Raw genomic sequence first — 22,071 nt, 5'->3', positions numbered from 1 at the left:
TTATTATTCTACTACGCGTAGGATAATGAACCTAATACCTATTTATAAGTAATAAGTATGTTATAATATTGTATACCTTTTAAGGCAAAAATAAAAATAAAAAACAATAAATTATTTTTAAAAGAATTATTATAATTTATATTAATAAATATACGTACTTTACTAATACCCAATCTATTTTGATAGTTTATTCTGTATAAAGAATAATAAAAATAATTCATTAAGCAAATTTACTTTAACGCAGTGGTGGTTTTGAAGAGTGGGTTTTTACTTATTTATTATCGGGGACGGGACGGTGTTCAGGTGTGTTCTCTTTGCTTTTTTTTTTAACAATTATTTATATTTCGTATTTTTGATGTCATATAATTACAATTATGTATTGACAATCCTAAAATGTTTGTGATAAACAGTTAATGCTACTTTCAATTGTATGTACCTTAATGAACTCTTTCTCCATACATCCAGCAAATAATTTAAGATTTAACGTTCATTATTACAGTGAAAAGGTTTTGTTTAAGGTTTAGGTATCTATGACATGCCTCATGGATAATATTTGCACGACTGTAGAAGGCCTTTCTTACGTTTTTACAGAATATAATTCTATTAAATCAATCTTAAATGCGCCACCGTATACAACAAAATAGTACGTATGCTTAATGGATCCTAATCGCCTACCTACCACACACGCACGCGCTTTATAACATTCATATTATATAGGTATAGGTAACATACATTTATAATAGGTAACATAAAATATTTTTGGTAACTCAGATTTCTTTCCCGAATGCATTCGCTTATACTTAATAATAGTGTAAAATAAAGTAGTTAACCTGTTGAGTGGTTTCTACTCGAATTTCTAAAAATATACCTAAACTGCTAGTAAAATATATAATATATATAATATTATATATACATATATTTAATATATAAAGATATTTGTGTGTATAGGTGGTAGATACCTATATAATATGTGTAAGGTGAGATATAAGGAAAACATTTAAAAATAAGAACGATTGCATATTTCTTAAGGAATACTACGCAAATAATGTTAAAAACATTCAAGTGAATAATAATAGAAAATAATATAATCTCATGTAATTGAGTCATAAATGTAATATAAAATTTATATTATGTACCTATTAATATAAACTCTGTTATTGTAAAATCTGTTATTGCACGTTTTAAATAATGGTCCCGATCTCATTTGCGTAGTACTCCCGTCAGACTTAAGATTAACTCAGTGATTGTATTATTTTTTAAGTCATAAAATTAACCCTTTTAATTTTTGATTTTCAGGGTCTAAATGAAAAATGACCCTCGAAGTTTCGCTCTCAATGGATGCGTGTATTGAGTGTGGTGTATAACGTTCACTGGTTGTTTCGTCAGGTTTGCTAACATGCAGGCTAATGACAATTCCAAAATTCGAACCACACTTTGCAATATAAGCCAGCACCACGGTTTATCATATGAGTAAACTCCTTAAAAATAATAATGTTATTAAACAAATTATATTTTGATATTAAATCTAAAATGCAAAACTGACTAATGATAATTATTTATGTTGTATCTGATAAGTCAATAAAATACAATTTAGGTACCTACCTAAATGTATTTATCAATATTTAAAAAGATAACTTAATAATATTATATGAATTAATATAAATCTCAAAATAATTGGTAATAGGTATATGTTGATTTGAAGAGATGTGTAGGTTAGGTCATAAGCATAACTAGGGGGGTCTTGGGTAGGCTTAGCCCACCCAGTTTTATATGTTATCAATACTAGTGGTGTAAGGACAAAGCCCCCATGGGTTGCATCATCAATTTAGTCTACCCAGAAATAGAATTCTAGTTGCACCAATGGGTTAGGTTATAGTGTTATACCTATATTATTTTTTATGGTGATATTAAACCTGTTAAAAAACAATAAAATCCGAAGTTAAAAGTGGAAAAATTAAATACGGCAGACTATCTATTATAATTGAAAAAAATTGCGTCTTGAAATGATATAAACTTACTTTCATCGGGACCCCCCTAAAAAAAAACACTTAGAGTTTTTGACTCCCAATCAATGATCATTCAATCAACAAATAATTAAAATATAAAAATATGCCAGTATGCTGGTAATTTATACATTATTAAATATAAGTAATTTATTCTTATTAAAATTATTGCAATTAATTAAATGTATATTAAATTATTTTTTAAAATCACAATTTAATTAAATTTCATATCGTTTATGTAGTGTCATTAATAATAATAAGTATTATAATTCGTTAAATAAAATTTAATTTCTTATTCAATAGAATTTGATGAATTAAAAATTAGAACAATAAAGTAGGTATCCACCTACTTATGTTAAAAAATATTTTATAGTAAAATGAACCCATCATCCCCCTTTTTTAATGTGTCTAAACAATCACTAGAGATATTCTCAAAATATAAATAAATAGTAGAAGCCTCTTGCTCTAATACATATTTAATGTATAATTCATAATGCATATTTTTTTATATATTTAGTGGAATAACAAAGTAGAAAAAATATGGTTAATTTATTGTATTCAATTTTTAGTATATTTTTTTATCTATAGGTGCGCTATGTTAAATCCTATTATTATAATATTTATCTTTAAATTTTTATTTGTTTATCTTTTAAAATAAAAAATTGCCACTTAAAGTATGTGTTGAAAACTGTTTTAAATATTTAGTTTAGGTTAGAATGTTATTTATAAATACAATTTAATACTCACCAATCAAATTAATATCCGTAGCAAAGTTAAAAAAACATAATAACATCGCTAGCCCTGCACAGACATGTACAGTTTTTATCACTAAAACGATTTCTGATTTAGTTACAGCGACTTTAGAAGTACGTCTTCGAACGTTATCCATTTTAGCATCTCCTGTTCCATTTCCTCGATTTACAAATGCTATATGATTTAATATCGTACTTAAGGTCATTTCAGAACTCTAAAATAAAATAACCAATGTTACATTTAAATGTCAGTGTAAAGTTTACATTTTGCTCGTATAATTAAATACTGACTAAATCTGAAAAACTGCTCGAATGTCTGGTTGTAGGTCTGGTTTCCTGATCAGCTTGGCCGGTAGACTTAAGTCTGAAACTTCTTTGTGGCTGAAAATAATTAATATATTGTAACCATATGCAAGTTATATAGTTTACTTGTAATTTTGTGTTGCTTGTGAATTTTACTTGTAATGGTGTGAGTAACGATGACGATGTTGTTGGTGAAGTATCATTTGTAATGCCTGATTCTCCAGTTTTTGGGAATTGCCATGATATTGATTTGGCGAAACTCTTACGCCATGAACTTTCTTCTGGTTCTGCACTGTCGCTAGCATTGTTACTAGGACTTAACACCAGAAATTGCTTACTTCCTTCCACACAACTCAGTCGTTCTGCAATGAACGTATTTTTTGTTTGTTAAACAAATTATAGTTTTTATTTGTAAATTATAATTTATTAGGTAGTCGTTTACTTTGAATGATACTTTGAACTTCACTTGATCTTCTCGAAGGTGTAGTCGGGCTTAACAATGATCCAGATCTTTTCTGTCTTTGCACAAAACTACTAGCTCGTCGATTCATTCTATTAAAGCTATTAGCAACTTCTGACGGTGCTGTTATCTTGACCGCTTAATTTCATAAGTTTATATTAATGTAAAACCATTAACTAAGACTAATTTTATTTTTATCAAATTTACTTGGTTTATCTTTGGAGTCTGATTTTGATTGATGTGGAACTAATAGTGCTGGTACCAATGCAGCTGCCATCGAAGTAGCCAAGTTATTGTATGGTGCTAATATTCCTAATTGCATTATACCTATATATAATAATAATATAAGAGAAATATTCAATGCAATATTATATGTTATTTAATAGGTATGATAAATTTAACAATTTATTGTATTAATTAATTATTATAGTTATTTTCCTAATTTATTTATATTTTATTATGTAATACTAATAGTAGTACCTCACAGTTAATTTATTTCTTATTATTTTATTTAAAAAAAATACTATTTCCTTGATATTTTTATTATTCTATAAAAATGATTTTTTACTCATCTTTTATTTATTAAAACATTTAATTTAAATTTTAAAGACTGCGGGATAATTAAATGCAGGTATATACTTAAGGTTAATTTCACTTCACGATTCACAAAATCCTAATACAATAATGAAAATTCGCAATTTCAGAAATAATGACAATTTGATATGAATATTATTTGTGGTCTGTGAATTTATAGTTTCTATTATTGAGATTTTAATTTTGGAGCTATTATTTTTTAGATAACTGAAGATAATTCTTCGATTTTTTATGACTAAGTGAATATTACAATTAAGTGTTATACAAATTGTTTGCAGGAGTTAAATTAATTGTTATTTGTTTTGAGTTAATATATAGGTAATTTAAAATTTTCTAAGTTACACTTAAGTAATTAAGTACTTATTAGAGTAAGGAAAGCATACTATTACCTATAAAAAAAATAATCAAGTTAGAATTCCGTGGCTAGAATAAAGTTTCATAGTATGCAAATAATATAAACATTTTTTTCACAAGTTTTTTAAAAAAAATATGAATTATGAAGACCTTTTTAAGTTTATAACGATCTTTTTAGATTTCTGGTGGTTACAATAATAAATACAACTTGTAAGATTTTCAGGTATTATGACTTGATATTTTAATACGAGGTTAAATAGATTCATATTGTATTTAAATATATAAATGTACATACAATTTTTTAGTTTTTACGAAAAGGGTAAAAATATTAGTGTTATCGAACTATTAAAAAAATATTAATATTTTTATAAATAATAAATCCATTTATGGAATAATATTAGGTACCTACCTACATAATTATATAGTATTCTAATAAGTATTTCTGTAGAATCCAATAATAATCGATTAAAGTAGTGTTTATCTAATGTCTAATATATTATATTTTATTCATGGCACACAGTATGACTCATACTTACCCTTGTGTCGTGAATCAAAGTTTTGTAAGACCGACTTCGGCATGCGCTTAACGAGTGTCATTACTTTAACGCCTAAGTAAAGGAAGAAACAGCAAAGCCAAATTCCCCAAATATGCAAAAGAATACGCACGGCATTACCTAAGACCTATTATTACAGTGATTTTTGATGTTATTGTTTATTAATAATTGTTATTTCGTAGATATTAAAATACCCATAGTTTGTAATCGACAGATGCGACTATATCTGCTGGAACAAGAACCCCAACAATTAATACAGTAGCTGTCACTACGACTGATTTACGTCTCATATTTGAAGGTCCCGCTTGCAACTATTTATAAAAACATAATTTTAAAATCTGATTCGGACTGTAAAAGTTTATGTCCTTTGAATTTAACGTACTTGAGTTAGTTGTAAGTAGGCTAATTGTAATAAGGACAGGGCTGTCACTAAGCTGCATAAACCAAGATCCCATGTCAAATGTGTGACAACGGATGAAATGTTCTGAAACATAGATAACGAATTAAGTATATTTCCATACAGTTAATAATTGACATCGACTTACTCGTCTTGTATTATATGGGTCAACGAATAACACAAACGCCCTACAAATACCTGTAGCCAGTAATAATGCATTAATTGCTGCCATGTATGGTTTTTTGTTAGAAGTTTGTGATCTTAAATCAAAACGAATACAATATATTAATATATAATATAGTTAAAAATAACTTTTTTTTTAAACAATTTTAAGTAAGTAAGATGGTACTACATGAACATATTATATTGAATATTCAAATAATATTATATAATCATACACTCATGATTATTGTATAAGAATTGCTTGTGCTTCAAGAGGATTTAAACATTTTACATTTAAATAGTATACTTGGATACTCATTTATTAACTTCATAAAGTTAACTAATGTTTAAACGACTTGTATTACACTGGGTAAGTCATGTTTTCTACATTTTACAGGAGAGCAAAAACAATATTTTTTTTTAGTGTTTTATAAGTGGATCGAGGTAGCTATAACAGTTTTTACATATGACGTTTTTCATTTTTTTGTTTATGAAAACAATTGTTGAGATAGTAAACGACAAACGTGCTCCAATAGTTATATATACAGCTCCTCTACACATTTTTAAATTGATAAAGCTGGTAGGTACTTTAAAGAAATAACTATTTTAAATTCTCATTAGGTAATCATCAAACAATAGTTTCAGAACAAACAGTAATATAATTTCTGATTACCTTAGTCAACTCCTAAATCAAGATTTTTTTTTGTTTTCGTAGGCGTTTAAAATCTATTGTTAAAACTTTTAGTTTCAATTTCTAAGTTTTTTTTACATAAGATGACTAGATGAATAGTTAAGTATAAAATTAAGTTTCTAAATTCAATTTTGTGGTACGTAAAAGACCTAGAAAATATACCTAGACTTACCTGATGTTTAAGATTGAAAAAACGGCATAAAACGATAAAATGAAAAAAAGACATGCAAATCCATATGCATGTATGTTGAATGTCCATACAAGTTGTTCAACGCACACATTATCCCATGAAGGGTGTGGTGAGTGGTCCGTTGAAATGGTAAAATTGCATTTTTTCCATATTTTATCTTTGCAGTCTTCCAGATTCTTATTGCAGTCTAAAATTAGAATAAAATAAAATTTTAATGACGTACTTGTTAGCATTAACTATAAATTAGGACACTAAAAAACTGCTTGTTTAGTAAGGATACTATACTTAAGTATCTTTACTTAATATATCTATAAGCAATGTTGAGACAGAAATGTATATAGTCATTTAAAATATATAATAACAATGAGAATAGTTTTTTTTTATTGAACTGAGTATAAACTTTGAGTAGAACACTTGTGTAGTATATTTTCGTTCATTTTGATAAAGATAGAGATTGCATTTGAATATTAAATTATAATTTTATAATTTATATAAACTTTAAAATAATGATAAATGGTTATTAGTTTATTACTTTATTAGATTTGATTAAAAAAACGTTGCTGAGAAGGTTCCTTTAGTTAATTATATTATAGCGTATCTTTAATAATACTTATGTCATGTTTCCAAATTTTAATAATTTTTAAAAAGCTGCTAGTAAAGGTTTTAGGATTTTTTTAAAATATTTTTTGGATGAAGTATAATATTACACTCTCATATCAAAATAATTTAAAAATAGTGTTATAGCTATGATACAAAGGCTATTAATTAATAGTTTTTAATAATTTTCTATAAATATTACGCATTTAATAATATTATTTGGTAATAGAAATACAAAATTAAATTCTTTTACATTTAGTTGAATTATTAAAAAATATTCTGTACCAAGTTATTAAAAATGTATACATCACAATAGATTATCAATCATAAAATATAATAATAATAATTAAACAGTGGTACCTGTAACGTTATTATAATTTGTAACAAACCGTATTGTAGTATAAAATGTTTATTGAGAAACCATACGAAAATGCATAAATTAATTGTACGTACTGATTACATAAAGGAATTTATTTTGTCACGTGTATTTGCATTGTTCTTTTTTTGATTGACATGGGATAATTATTTGGGTTCCCCGGGTTCGCAAATGCAAACTATAGAACACAATTATGTAAGCGATCCTGTGCAAGTATTTGACATTTATAATGGAAAACATTTTCTTCAAACTTATTCTTGAAGGGAAGCTGTACTAACATTAATGTATATATATATATACATAATACATGTACATATATATTTTTGATAGTATATATTACATAATATATACCTATGCCATTTATAGTTAATATAAGTTTACAAGAAATCCTATTTACAAACTTTTAAATATGACAATAAAACGCATGGAACATGCATTAGGTACAGGTCTGAAACAATATGAAACCAACCGTTTAATAACGTACGACATAGTTATTTTATTGAATAAAGACTGTAAAATGTACGCTAAATTGGATTATTGTTATGCAATTTGTGACTGAATTATATAAATAAAAACAATATTGTATACTCTGGTGATACTATCACAAATTTTTTTTTAAGTTTCAATGTAGACATCCATTTATTTTCTGTACCTATTTTTTTTTTATTTGTAGGTGATACCGAGGATTGAAAGTTTTATAAATCCATTGTACGGAGATATATTTATAAACTTAAAAGTTCTGGAACATAAAACATAGTACCTACTATAAAGCTTCATGCTCAATAAAGTTCATTTTTAGAATGAACTAGTTGCTTTACAGAAAATTTAAAAATATAAAGTATGCTATAATTTGTTAATTGAAAAATATAAAAGAGAAAAAAGTATTAAAATTATTATTAATATTTAAAATGAGTAATGGTTAATTATTGTCTGGAAAATTTCTGTAATTCCAATTTTCTTGAGCCATAGAAGTTGGCCTAGATTATTTTAACAAGGGATTTTTTTTTAAATTTAACTTTTTTGTCTGTTTTCTGAGTTGATTAAATAAACAAGAAACATAGTTGTTAACAAATTAAATAAAAAGCAAACACTTTACTTATCTATTTGGATTCATGTTACTATTTTGCTAACTAACACAAAAGGTTAAATTTGTTAAAAACTTGAATCCGAAATGCTTTAGCTAGCATTTGTATAAGTATCTTATAAGTCCTAGAATTATAAAATACGAAAAATATAAACGTAAAGTAAATCATCATCTATCTATCAAAATCTGGCATTAAACAAAAAAATATATTCATTGAATTTTATTTGGAATTAAGTTATCAAGTAATTCAATTTATAATGGTTTTCATTAAAATATAATTAATTAAAAGTCACGGTTGTGGTAAAAATTGTACATTTTTTTTTTTTGAATAAGCTTGTATTATTCTAATTATTTTATTTTTTAAATTTATTTTTTGTTTTTGGAAGTACCTACTATAAAAATATTAAAAACTATCCAAAGCTATCGATTAATATAGGTTTTAATCATAGTTACCCATTGGTAATAAATGGGTAATCAATTCTATCACACTTTTTTTGTTACGAAACATTTGTGTCGTTACGATACATTTATTTTTATTTATGTTAAGTTCACAGATAGAGAAAATACTTGTTATTAGTTATTGGAACACAATTATAATTTATAATTATCTATTTTTTTAGTAAGATTTTACAATTTTTTTCTTTTTTTTTGACTATAAGGGAAATTTTTTATTTTAGAATTGACCCAATTAAACATTTTAACGCTCTGACATTTTGATTTATGTGTAGAGTTTGTACGAATAAAATAAATATAAAATATAATATAAAATTTTTTCTATGTATGAACTTAATAAGCTCAAGATTATTTTAATTTATAATGTTTATGTACTTTGTATTTATTATTATTAACTTAATTAATAAAAAAGACTACAATACGTTTTTTTAAATTTATGGATTCGTAACTACTATTTTAAAATGCATGTATACTTGAGATTTTAAGGTAAAAAATATAAATATTTTAGTAACATAATAATAATAATGATAATACGTAAGTGGGGAATAAAATATAAGGAATATACCAGGTGTTCAAAAAGTTTAGATACTCTTAACTACTTTATGCATATTTCTATGCTTTACATAGATTAATAAAAGATAACATTGCTGTACGTTTATTATGTAAAATATTTAATGATTTCATAAATTATATCATAAAATATCATATTATCGTTTATCAGTTCCAACGAGTATAATGATTGTCTTAAAACTTTTTGAATGCTTTTTATATGAATTCAGGAATATATAACTCTAGAAACATCTCTTTTTGGAAGGATATAACAAAATAAAAAAAAAAAATGGTTTAAAATATCTAAATCTATACCTCTGTTTAAAAATAATCTTAATATTTTATAGTAATTTTAGGTTTATAAAGGGAAATTGATTCCATATAAGCATGCACCAATTCTAATAATTTATTCAACACGGCATTTAAAATAAATTTAACTGGTTAAATGTGTAATATATTATTTATCTCAACGGATTAACTGAGAAAATTGATTTATTTATTTTTAATTTTTAAGTATTATATCATTGTTTATTTATAGAGAAAGATTTGTGAGCTATTAAACGAAAGCATTAAAAAAATAAATTCCAAAATAAGTATTTTATCATTAAAAACAATTATTGATTAATAATTAATATATATTTGATATTTAATAAACGAATTAAAAAAATTGTATTATATTTGAAACATTTTTATTGTTTTAAGTACAAAATAATGGTAATTTTTTTTATAATATTTAAAATGCGATTTTTTATGACTTTACATAAATCATAAAATTATATTATAATATAATTATAAAATTAATTACATAATATTATATCTTGTAGCTCATTAATAATATTTTAACCACAAACTTATGTTCATTTTAAACAGTTTTCTATTAAAAGTTAAACTATTTACAAAACAATTAATACTATATATTTTATCTAGTTAATGAAAAGGACTTAAACAGTAAACGTAGAAAGTTTTGATAGGATGTTATGATATTAGAGTTTAATTTTGTACATTATTTTGAAGGTTTGTTGCTATAAATTTAGATTATATCTAATACATTTTAATAAAATAAAAATGTATACAATTTTTTTATTTATAAGTGAGCAGCAAGATTTTCAGGATCTAATTGAATTAAAACTTCTGTAATGTTAACTATAGATAATAATTCAAACATCATAATTATTATTATATTAAACATGAGTTTTTGTAATTTGATATGAGTTTAATTACGACTGTCATTGGATCATTAATAATTGAATATAATATATATATATATATACTTGTATATATATTATACTGTCTATTAAGGTAGATACTAGGTATGTACCTAGTTAATTTATTTATTGAATAAGATGAATTAAAATAGTATACTTATGACTTATGAGGTTTAATTTTAATACGAGTGTTGTCAGTAAAAATAAATTTGATTTAAAGATGATGAATTTTTTCAGCTTTCTTCGTAGAATCTTGGCGAAAAAAACTTTTAAACAATGCTACGTAGAATATATTTTTAATGAGAAATTATACACAGATATTGCATGCGTGCAATGTATATCACATTGAAATGTCAAAACTTGAAATTGAAATGTTTAAAAGAAATTAATGACTTCTATAGACGTGTATATTTGCCTATATTAATTCCAATTCTATTGCTTTTAATGCGATAAAATAAAATAATGATTATAGTTGCAGTTAAAAGTCAATCTTTACATTATAAAATATTGTATTATTAAAAAAAGAATAATTTTAATTTTTAAATATTGGTATACTCGCTATATTACAATGTAAACTTTTATAAAATATAGTACCTACTTATCTATTTAATTTGGAAACTTGTATATCAGGACAACTTGAGTAGATTAATAATAAATAAAATTCTAATACATTAATACTCATTAAACTTGCAATTCGTTAATTTACTTAATTAAATTTCTAAGTAGAAATTTGTTAATTTGTATAGTGTGTGTAATGTGTTTAAATAATAAATATAGGTACTAGTTTTTTATTGTAAAAAATATTTTTTCAATCGTTATAATTATAAATTTTTAAGTTCTGTTTTGGAGGGTAATATACATTATTGATTTCACATTTTACAGCATAATATATTATTGAATAATTCAATGTATACAATTTTATTTTATTATGTTTAATTTTAATTTTTTAATTATTAGTTAATTCTAAGTATTTAGAGTTAAGATGAGTAGAGTTGAACAGGCATCCCGTAAAGTGTTGGTCCGCTACTCCGTTTATTTAAACTTTTAATATTTAGAATATAAAATAGTAAAATATATAATCAATAAAAAATAAAAAAAAATGATCATGATGAAAATTGTAAGACATATAATTTTTTTCTTTCAAAAACGCTGTTTTGAGTTGACATAAAACTATGTTAAGAAATTTCAAATTAGTAGAGATTTTAGTAATTAGTGTAGACAATTAAATATATTATCGTGTATATTGTTTATATAATATATGTATCTATTAATTTAATAAAAATAGAAGGATTTTTTTATTATTTCATTAGGTACTTTAGTAGTTAGTGATATCATGACTTATGAGTTATATAATTCCATTTATATTTGAATCCATAATTTGTTGGACTATGTCGTATAATATATTGAAGTGCATATAATACGTTAGCATATAATTATGCAGAGTATTAAATTTAAAATACCGATTTTTGGTAAATTTATTAGATTTTATTCAGTTAAAACTGAAGATATTTTTTTAAACAATGAGTTATTATATTTATATAATAGTTGATATAATTTTTAACAGGAACGAACATTAATTAAATTGGTTTGTTTATTCATTTTATAGTATAATTTTTATTTTTCAACTTTTTTTTACAGAAAAGTAGTGTTTCAAACGTTGAAGGTTCAAAATTGTATCATCAGTCAAAATACATTTTACGGAATACCTATAAAATATTATTCATCTAATTAAAAATATTTACTTTAAATATAATAATAATTAATGCGTGTAAAATATATTTTTAAATTATGTATTCATCGTTAATATGTCTACTTACATATTTTATTATTATTTATTAATAAACATGTTACGTATAATGAAATTACTCATTAAGATTAATTGCCGAACAAAACTTTGAGTTCTTCGGTGTTCAGAAAATATATAAATTATGATAAATTATGTAAATTATTACATTATTCATGATTTAGCGAGACTTAGTTCTATATTAAATTTGTTTTTACTAAGCTTGTAGTGGGTTTGAATTATTTAAGAAATAATAAAATAATAGAATTTTCAAGACGATTTCAGAAAGTAATTGATTTATATTTAAATTTAATCTAAAAACAAAAAAAAAACATTCATTCTAAATTATAAAATTAGTCTATACAAAAAAATTCTGATCCATCTATTATTCAAAGTAAATTATAACTATAGCCATTAGGTATTTATACATTTTGTATTATTTTATCTATTATTAGTTGCCTAATTAAAAAATTAAAAAAAGCAAGTAGATAAAAACATTATGTATTTATCAGTATTTTTCTTTTGTTTAATAATTATTATTGTATGGATTGGTATAGACCTTTTTTTTATTGGTAATCCATTTAATTTTTCGACAGGTTTTATTATGAGATATTAAGAATTCCATAATCCCTTTTATATTAGATGCAATTTACACAATAATATGATATTTAAATTTCATTACTGTATTTCAGTCACACGATTTTGTTATTTAATCTGTGTAGATTTGAATTGAATTTATTTTGATTAAAAATAAGAAACTGCGCAAGACACTTTATTATTACCAATATAATAGTTATAAATCTGGTATAAATTATGTAAATTGTCACTTGAGTTTTTACGTAATACCATTAAGTATGGATTATAAGGATAGATTAAATCTATACAGTTAGTATAAATAATGATAATACGCACGCTATCTTATAAACTTGCTGTTATAATTATTTGAAGTGATACCATATTTTTAAATTATATAATTATTTTTAAAGTTAAATCTAACAAGTCCTATTATCGTTTATAATATAGTATATAATATTAACCTAAAAATGAGCTATAAAGTTATTAGCGAGGAGACACTCTGAAAGTATTCTCCGAAATAATGAATTATGTATACAATTACAATATACTATTATACGTAAATAAATATTAAAATGGAGGTAACAAGAGACTAAGTAAACAAATAGTATTTTGATATATTTTTTTATGATTTGAGTTATGTAATGTATTACTATTGATTCCTATTTTAGACAGTTTTGATTTTTCAATATTATTTATAGAAAAGTCGATTGGATATGAATAAATAACATGTATACGTTTATGCCAAAACCATGCGTACTCACAATAACTCTTAAACGTAGTGTCATTGATAATTAATGTAACGTAGGAAAAATGCTATTCCAAATTACTATGTTATGTTAATATATGTTACAATATGCGTCGTTTTAAGCGTTTTACATATGATGAGCACGAATCAAGTATCCCTTTACACTTAGGCACTTTGATACAACAGCGGATGTGAGTAATTACTAGTATAATAGTAGTATATACTATAGCCAATTAATTAGTAATTACCCTACACTTGAAACACGTAATATATGCAACAGCAGTATACAAATATTTTATTCTTCAATAGATTGATTTTAAGATTCTCAGAACACAGAAAATACTGATTTTAAATTAAGTACTTATTTTTTTTTTCAATATGACTTTGTTTTGATTCAATTTTTATGAACTGATTGTACCCACTTAAAAAATATATCAATATGATATCAATATAAATTACTTTTTAAGTTAAAATGATGGTTGCAATTTAAAATCCAAAGGCTATAGTTCCTGAGGATTATATAAATAAAAAAAAATTGTTGTTATTTTAGGTAAATCCGCAGACTGAAAGAATATAATATATTATTAACTAAAATTGTTGAAACATTATATGCATTACATTATAAACATTATTGTTTATTAAAAAATAGACAAATATTTTTCCATTTAGTTTATATAAATTATTAAAATTAATTGTAATAATTTCATAATTTTAATTGAATTATTTTATTTAAGTGTGACAAATATGAATAACAATACGTAAGTAATGAAAAGTATAGTTAAGTTTTTTAAAAAATCAAATAAGCCGATTCTGCTTTGTATTATTTATTAAAATAGTAAAATAAAATATAAAAGAATTATCTAGAAAATCTAACCAAACCACTATATTTATGTTACAATTTAAAAGTTGGCTTATTATTGTTTAAATAAATTTAATAAATTTACACACTGTCTGATTTTATTAAATTGATTAATAAATTAATCATAATAAGCGTACCTATATAGTGTGAAAGTGGAAGTTTGAACAAAAGATTAAAAGTGTTTGTTAACAGTTAAGTATTATCTATTAAAAGTTTTTAAGTTAAATAAATAATTGAAAATTCGTATAGTTGATTTAGCACATGGTATATAAATGTAATATTATGTTTATGAATACATATAGGTAAATAAAAAAATACTTTGATATAGAAACACACTTTTTGTCCACTATACCTACAAGTATATAAATGTAATACAGGTACTTAGTAATATATCTGTTGATATTCTAATAGTAGTATCTAATACATTATTAAAAATACGAATATTTTTATTAGTATTTTATGTGGTTTATGATAATGTTTTGAAAATATTTTTATAGCTAGTATAAATAAAATAATTGAATTTTGGTATTTTTTGAACTCGAAATTGACTGTTGCATTAAAATATTATATCTTGTTTTTTAACACAATATTTTTGTGGAATGTATATTGGTTTTGCAATAATGTTGTTTTTTTATTGTTAGTCTTGTTTACTATAATATTTTTGAGTGGATAAAGTGTGATATTTTGCAGGCAGTCCAACTTTTGGATTTAAAATTAATTTTTTTATAAAGTATTTTATTAGTATTGTAAAAATTGCGAAACAAACAAAAATTTATTAATAATTTAGAAAGTAATAACCTTTTATAGAAATTTAAAATGTTTATAAATTTTGTTTTATGTAAGTATGATTTGAAATGTTGTTGATTTATTTATTTTTTTTTTTACAATAATTAAAATTTTTTACTTCGAAAACTTGTATACTTATTTAATAAAAAGAATAAGGATAGTAATATCATATTAAACAATTTATCGGTACAGCAAATTTTAAAACAATCACTTTTAAATTATATTTTCTAGGTAACATAAATGTGCATAATCTTTTGCTGTGGAGGATTAAGTGAGAAGAGTATATAATATTTTGTCTCAGTTTCAGTGTATTTTCCAGTGATTTTATTTAGTAATTTAAAATAAAATATATATTTGTAGTACTAAATACATTTTTAAATATTATTGATACGGATGAAATTTTCCATAATTACATGTAATTAGAAGTAGTTTATTTAATTTAACTATGTGAGAATTCCAAGTTTTAGTTAGTTTTACGATGCGGATTTACTCAAATTTTTTAAAAACTTAAATTATACTTGGAAATTAATACTATATACCCTATGGCTTATACTTGAAAATCAAACTAGAAGAAACTTTTGAGATATTTATTGTACATAATAGTTTAAATATTGTGCATAGTCATATTAGTAACAATACTAAAATTTATCCAAAATTTAAATATTTATGTAACTTATCTGTTATCCTGATTATAAGTTTTTTTTAATACTATTTAGTAAAATACATTTTTGTAATAAACCACATAAGTTGTCAATATTACAATGTTTATTTAATGAGCAAGGTTTTCATACATTTATTTTTATTTTTCAATTATCATATCTGTTATGTCATAAATATAGCAATACGATGATTAAGAAAAAAAAAAAAAAAATTGCGATTTTTGTAACTGTATAATGTCAGTTTTATAATCTTCTTGTGGAAATATACAATTATACAAGTAATTATTATGATTTATGAAAATCTAAACATGTGTTGATTCAGGGGAGTTTGATATCATTTAACTATTCAACAAGCTTATAACGATGTGATGATAAGCTTTTATAAATTAGGGGATTTTCAAGCATTACCACTATACATTTTTTCAGTTACCTAGGTGTTTAATTCCAATGAATTATTAATATACATTTTTATATTTAATTAAAAACTACCATACTCATAATTATGTATATTATGCAATACATATATATCATACATAATCATACAGATAAATATAAAAATATACGTTTTTAAATTTATTTATTATATATTATCAATGTTGCATGTTAGAATAGTGTATTTTATATTATTGTTTATTATTTTGTTAAATTTGTGTTATTCAGGTATATTCTTATATAATTATCCAAGAACTTGGAAGTTTTTATTATTTACTTGTCAGTAAAAATGTGCATACTTAGGTATCTAATAAAAATTAATCTACTCTAAATATGTAAATGCAATGTTTGTACTTGCATTTCTATTTTCGTTTTTCTAAAATATTGTAAAATGCATTTAAAAAAGTTTTAAATTAAAATTATACCTTTAATAATTTATATCTGGTCAACTGTTTGTACTATATAAGGAGTAATTGATTAGATTAAAATGTATATAATATATATTATCCGAGTCGAGTGGATATGGCATAAATGCAATTACAAGCGGTTATTTGTAGTTAAATATTTTTTTGATAAAATATTTCAATTTATACTATAAATGTACCGTTCGAATGTATTACGTCTCTAGACGTAGTGCATGGAATAAGGCGTCTGTAGACTAATAATTGATTTGTGTAGCAGACGGCAATAACAATAATTGTTAATTATTCTCATATTCGTGGGTCATAAAATGATCCGTAAAAGTTAAAATGAAAAAAAAAAGATAATTCTTACATAATATCATATTACATAGACGTTTAATATACATTTTACCTACGTTCTACGTATATATTATATACATTACGGATTGTAATATATGGCATTCAAACGGGTTTTTTAAGAGATTTTTCTTTGTGTATACTATATATATATATGTATTAACATTTTTAAATTGTGATTTATTTTACATTTTTACCATCTAAAGATGAGTGAAACGAAAAAAATCCCTAGTTAGACCACCGGTGACCTGGATTCATATATCAGCTCCTAACGCCGGGCAGTGAGAGGGATAAAGTGTAACAACAACGAAAAAAATTAAAAATTAAAAACCATAATATTTTTCAGCGCTTCATAACATTATAGACGACAGAGCAAATGTCGGCGGTAACTCGACGATGTGGCGACAATATACTCTATATAATATACCTACGTTATGTGCGCACTTATACGTTATTAATACAATAAAGGGTAAATATTATCGAAACGTTATGATTTATGTTGTATAACATACAAAATTATTATTCCGGCGAACCCTTGTTCACTGCGGATGAGATAAAGGGGGGGGGGGGTCGACGACTATTTTGGCTTACCTTGGCCGTGCTGTGTACCGTTGTAAGACCGATGCATAATGACGACAACGACGACGACGACGACGACGACGACGACGACGGCGATGACGGGACACCGGCGATTACATAAGTGCTACTATAAATAGGCAGTAATAGTGTGCTCCGATATAGTCTACATCAATGTTTTGCAGCGGCTTTGGTCATGGTATATACCCCGAGCTCTGCCCGCGTGCAACAGATGGCCCCGCCGGGGCTCCTGGTCGCCGTGGCAACGGCTATTACAGGTGAGATGTTGCCCAGCAACCGGTGCCCAAAAATCCGGGCAAAACCAATGGCCCACATTCGTTAATCAATTGTCTCACCTTATCCGTCGACTTTTCTTCTCGCCGTCGCGCGCACCGCGCCGCTAACCGCTAGCCGCTGTTGCTGCTGCTGCATAAAAATAATACCTAAAGCACGCGCATATATGAAAAATCACGCTAATGATATAAACACATTATTATAATAATAAGTAGATAGGCATCGCGTATAAAATGCGAACGGAATATTGTTACATAATGGGTAGTCCCGTAGCGATGTGTCTGTAAATCGCGTCGCGAGTTATGACCTGCACACCATTTTGATCGATTTATAATATATATACATATACATATATAGGTAAACACATTGAGTGTAAATGTGTATGTATCGATTAAAAATGGCGCTTGTACGACGGTTTATCTTGTTTGGAGGGGTTAAGATTATTTTCATCTCTCCTTTCCCGCACCGACGAAAGTCGCCATAAAAACGACACTGTTGCTCTGTGTATAACAACATATTAATGTTATATTTTTTTTATGATTATATTTTTATTTTATTTATCTTACGTGTATATTATAGCTAATACAATACATGATGATATGTAGGTTATAGTAGAATTTTATTCAAAGCTACTTCGATTAATGCGGGATACTCGATCTGAATTTTGATTCGAAACTGAATCGTGTTTTTGTTACAATTAAAAATCTGTTCCAACGCCTTTTGTCTAAATATAATTCGATTAATTTTTCTTCATTTGATGAAGATATCATAATAATGTATTTTTTTCCGACATAATAAATGGATTAATAACCCATAAATTGTTTGATCGTAGTATGCCTTTCGTTGGATCTTTTAGCTTTAATAATTAATTAATTTTAATGACATTTTGTATTTAATCTATTATTTTTTCTTGTGTCGCTTTAAAAGAAGATTGAAGAAATATCAAACGTATACTTTTTTACTCTATTTTTTCAAAGTCTGTCGAGAAATATTTTTATTTTATCGTTTGATGAAAAAAAAGTTTTTATAATATGGTGCTTGAAAATTTAGGTAATTAATTAACAATAATAATGTATTGGACAAATTTGTTAAGCATAAATTATTTTCAAAATAATCACTCAAAAGTGATTTTTATCTTGCAAAAATATTTCTACTTAGGTTTTAAAATTAAATACACGATTTAGGACTTAACCCGTGATAACCATCTGATACGTGTGCGCAGTAGTAAATTTGTGTAACCTAAATCCGTTTCATCAAACATTACTTTAAAAATATGAGTATTTACTGCACATATTAACTTCTCCGAATATGTCACGTGCATAATTGCTATCTTATCTGTATTTAAAAGTATTTCCTTTACATTTATGTATAAATTGTCCGTTTTTATGAGCCATTAAAAAAAAGCACTTACAAGCTATATTTTGCTATGTATTGGTGACATTCTGGTTGAAAATCACTGAGTTATACAGCATAAGGTATTATGTTTTACGCTTTGTCGGGCAGACCTATTTAAATTAGTTTATCTTGATTGAAAATTGTCGTATAATATGTTGCAGTAGTTTAGAATTGACATTATTAACTTTATTGGAATATCATAGGGACTTGAGATAATTGCAGATAAGTACTTTTTTTATAATATTATTTTTACAAAATTTTAAGTAAATTAAAATTGAATCAATAATTAAAAAATTATAACCTATAATAGTATTTTAACTCCAGACGAGCAGAAGTGGGGTAGAGTGGAAGCAACATTTTGGGTCTACTAAACCGCTCATAATTTAATCTAAATATTTATGAATATAATTAACTGTTATTTCGATAGTCAACTCGTAAAACTTGCAGAAATTCCAAGAAAAATAGTATGATTAAAATGACATTAATTTAAAAAAGTATATTTTCTTAAAAAAAGAGGAAAAAAGCTTATAAAATTATATAGTAAAATGGAAAAAGTTGTAAAATGAGGTAATGACCAAAAATTATTTGAAATAAATATTTTAAAAACTTGTGGATTTGCCGATAAAATATAAACGAAATATTATAATATAATAGGTAGTCCTGTGTTTCAAAGATAAAATATTATTCTACGTGTATAATTTATTACCAGCCACAATTTGACATTTATGATTTAATCAGACTTTTCTAATAAATACGTAAATTATATACTATTTTAACCATTTTCTTCATTATTAATTAATTATAATTATTATAACGTATAACTTACGAGTGTTTATAATGTACTGACAAGTTGTTCCGACAGTATATTTTATATAGATTAATTAAACGCAGAATATTAAGTTGAGATAATTATTCCTTAAAAACTGTCTTTGAAATACTTACCCTCGACTTCATAAATGTAGCGATTAACACGACCAAGTTATAAATCACATTAATTACGTATCTCAGTATCTATAGGATAGTTACCATAAAAAAAGGTGCCTTTTATTGCTACTTATCATTCAAGTTGAAAAGTAGTGATCCGTGGACTGGGATTTTCGGGGTTTGGGTTAATTGTATACAGGGCATAACTCTTGAATTATAAAATAAGTCGGTACATTTTCAGAATTATTTTGTGACAAATTCTTGCTTCACAAAATTATTTATAATGTCAAAATTCAAAACCGTCACAGTTTACACTAAATACTAATTACTAATATTATATAAATATTACTTTTTAAAATGTATGTTCAATATACATTATCTACATGTGATTGAACATCGATTAATTGTCAAAATAAAATTAATCAATTAAGTATAAAACAATAATAAACAGTATTACTGACTACATGCAATTTTGATATTATTCGGAAAACGTACGAATCTGTTTCATTTTTATAATAATTAATTAATCACGTGATATAATTTAAATCAGATTAATTTTAAACTTATCATGTCAACACAGATGTCAAAATGTTGAGTCTTACAGAAAAGGTCGGGGCTTGGGATACAATCGCAGCCCAGCATCCATTGTTAGTTCACCAATGTTTGTAGTAGTATGAATAATAGTCGAATTTGCATAATACAATTTTTTTAATATGTCATAACTCATATAATACGTAAATATAAACTATTGATCAAATTATTTATTTTTATACGAATAAATTAATAAAATATATATTTTTTTAAAGTTTGTTAAAACTTGAAAATCGTTTACATTTTAATTAAGTAAATAGTAACTACTATTATATACTTGCTTATTACTTTTTATACGTATAAATATAATGCTGTGTTGTATATAAAAAATTTAACTACCAAAAAGTATTCAATCAATTTTGCTCTCAATTAAATACCTATTAAATTATAATAATTTTCTCATTAAATTGTATTATTATAATTGTTTTTTGTAATTATTTAACGGTTACAACAATTTTTCTTTAACTTCTACTTTATTTATTCTATTTATATGCACTATTGTTTTCATATATTTTTTAAATTATTGGAGATGGATTAAAAAGAAATAATTAAACATCAATCTAAATTCTATATTAATTTCTATTATTATATACGTATGATATTTTTAGGGTTCTCAGATATAAAAAATTAATGAGTAGGTAGATGATTTAAAAACAAAATAGTATTTATTGTGAAATTCAATATTTTTAATTTATTTTTTTAAAACCTTAATATTGATGGTATAGTTTTATTATTATGTGATTTTTTTTTTTTTATTAAACTCTGAGTTTCAATAAATGTTGATATTTTTCATGGTTAATAATATAAAAATCAAAGAATTATTAATATTATAAATTAATTACTCTTACAAAAAAATATACATAAAAGTACATACAAATATGTATAGCCATATAGGTATATATGACGTATATTATATAGCAGAAAAGGATACACTTAAAGCGTGCATTAGCTGTTGGGTATATGTACTAC

General features: G+C 24.4%; 1 protein-coding gene across 1 annotated transcript; it reads right to left on the bottom strand.

Annotated features, from left to right (window-relative positions):
• Positions 1–164: 164 nt before the first annotated feature.
• LOC113553761 lies at positions 165–18,054 on the bottom strand. The gene is made up of 12 exons (XM_026957267.1): positions 17,914–18,054; positions 6,443–6,647; positions 5,566–5,677; positions 5,403–5,504; positions 5,215–5,331; positions 5,003–5,147; positions 3,726–3,845; positions 3,501–3,656; positions 3,215–3,420; positions 3,047–3,136; positions 2,751–2,970; positions 165–1,478 (listed from the first exon to the last, which is right to left on the bottom strand). Exons 1-12 carry the CDS (start codon positions 17,948–17,950, stop codon positions 1,300–1,302), a joined length of 1,689 nt encoding a protein of 562 aa, XP_026813068.1. The 5' UTR covers positions 17,951–18,054; the 3' UTR covers positions 165–1,299.
• Positions 18,055–22,071: the final 4,017 nt, after the last annotated feature.

The sequence above is a fragment of the Rhopalosiphum maidis genome, chromosome 2 (assembly GCF_003676215.2).
Source record: "Rhopalosiphum maidis isolate BTI-1 chromosome 2, ASM367621v3, whole genome shotgun sequence".
Taxonomy (NCBI): domain Eukaryota; kingdom Metazoa; phylum Arthropoda; class Insecta; order Hemiptera; family Aphididae; genus Rhopalosiphum; species Rhopalosiphum maidis.
Note: the sequence above shows the minus strand (reverse complement) of the source record. Positions and strands in the feature narration are given on the sequence as shown.

Coding starts and splice junctions, on each gene's coding strand:
- LOC113553761 (XM_026957267.1), bottom strand. CDS start 17,950: ATGCATCGGTCTTACAACGGTACACAGCACGGCCAAG. Junction 5,332..5,402: donor CCTACTTACAACTAACTCAA/GTACGTTAAATT, acceptor TTTTATAAATAG/TTGCAAGCGGGACCTTCAAA. Junction 3,846..5,002: donor CTTTGATTCACGACACAAGG/GTAAGTATGAGT, acceptor TATTATATATAG/GTATAATGCAATTAGGAATA.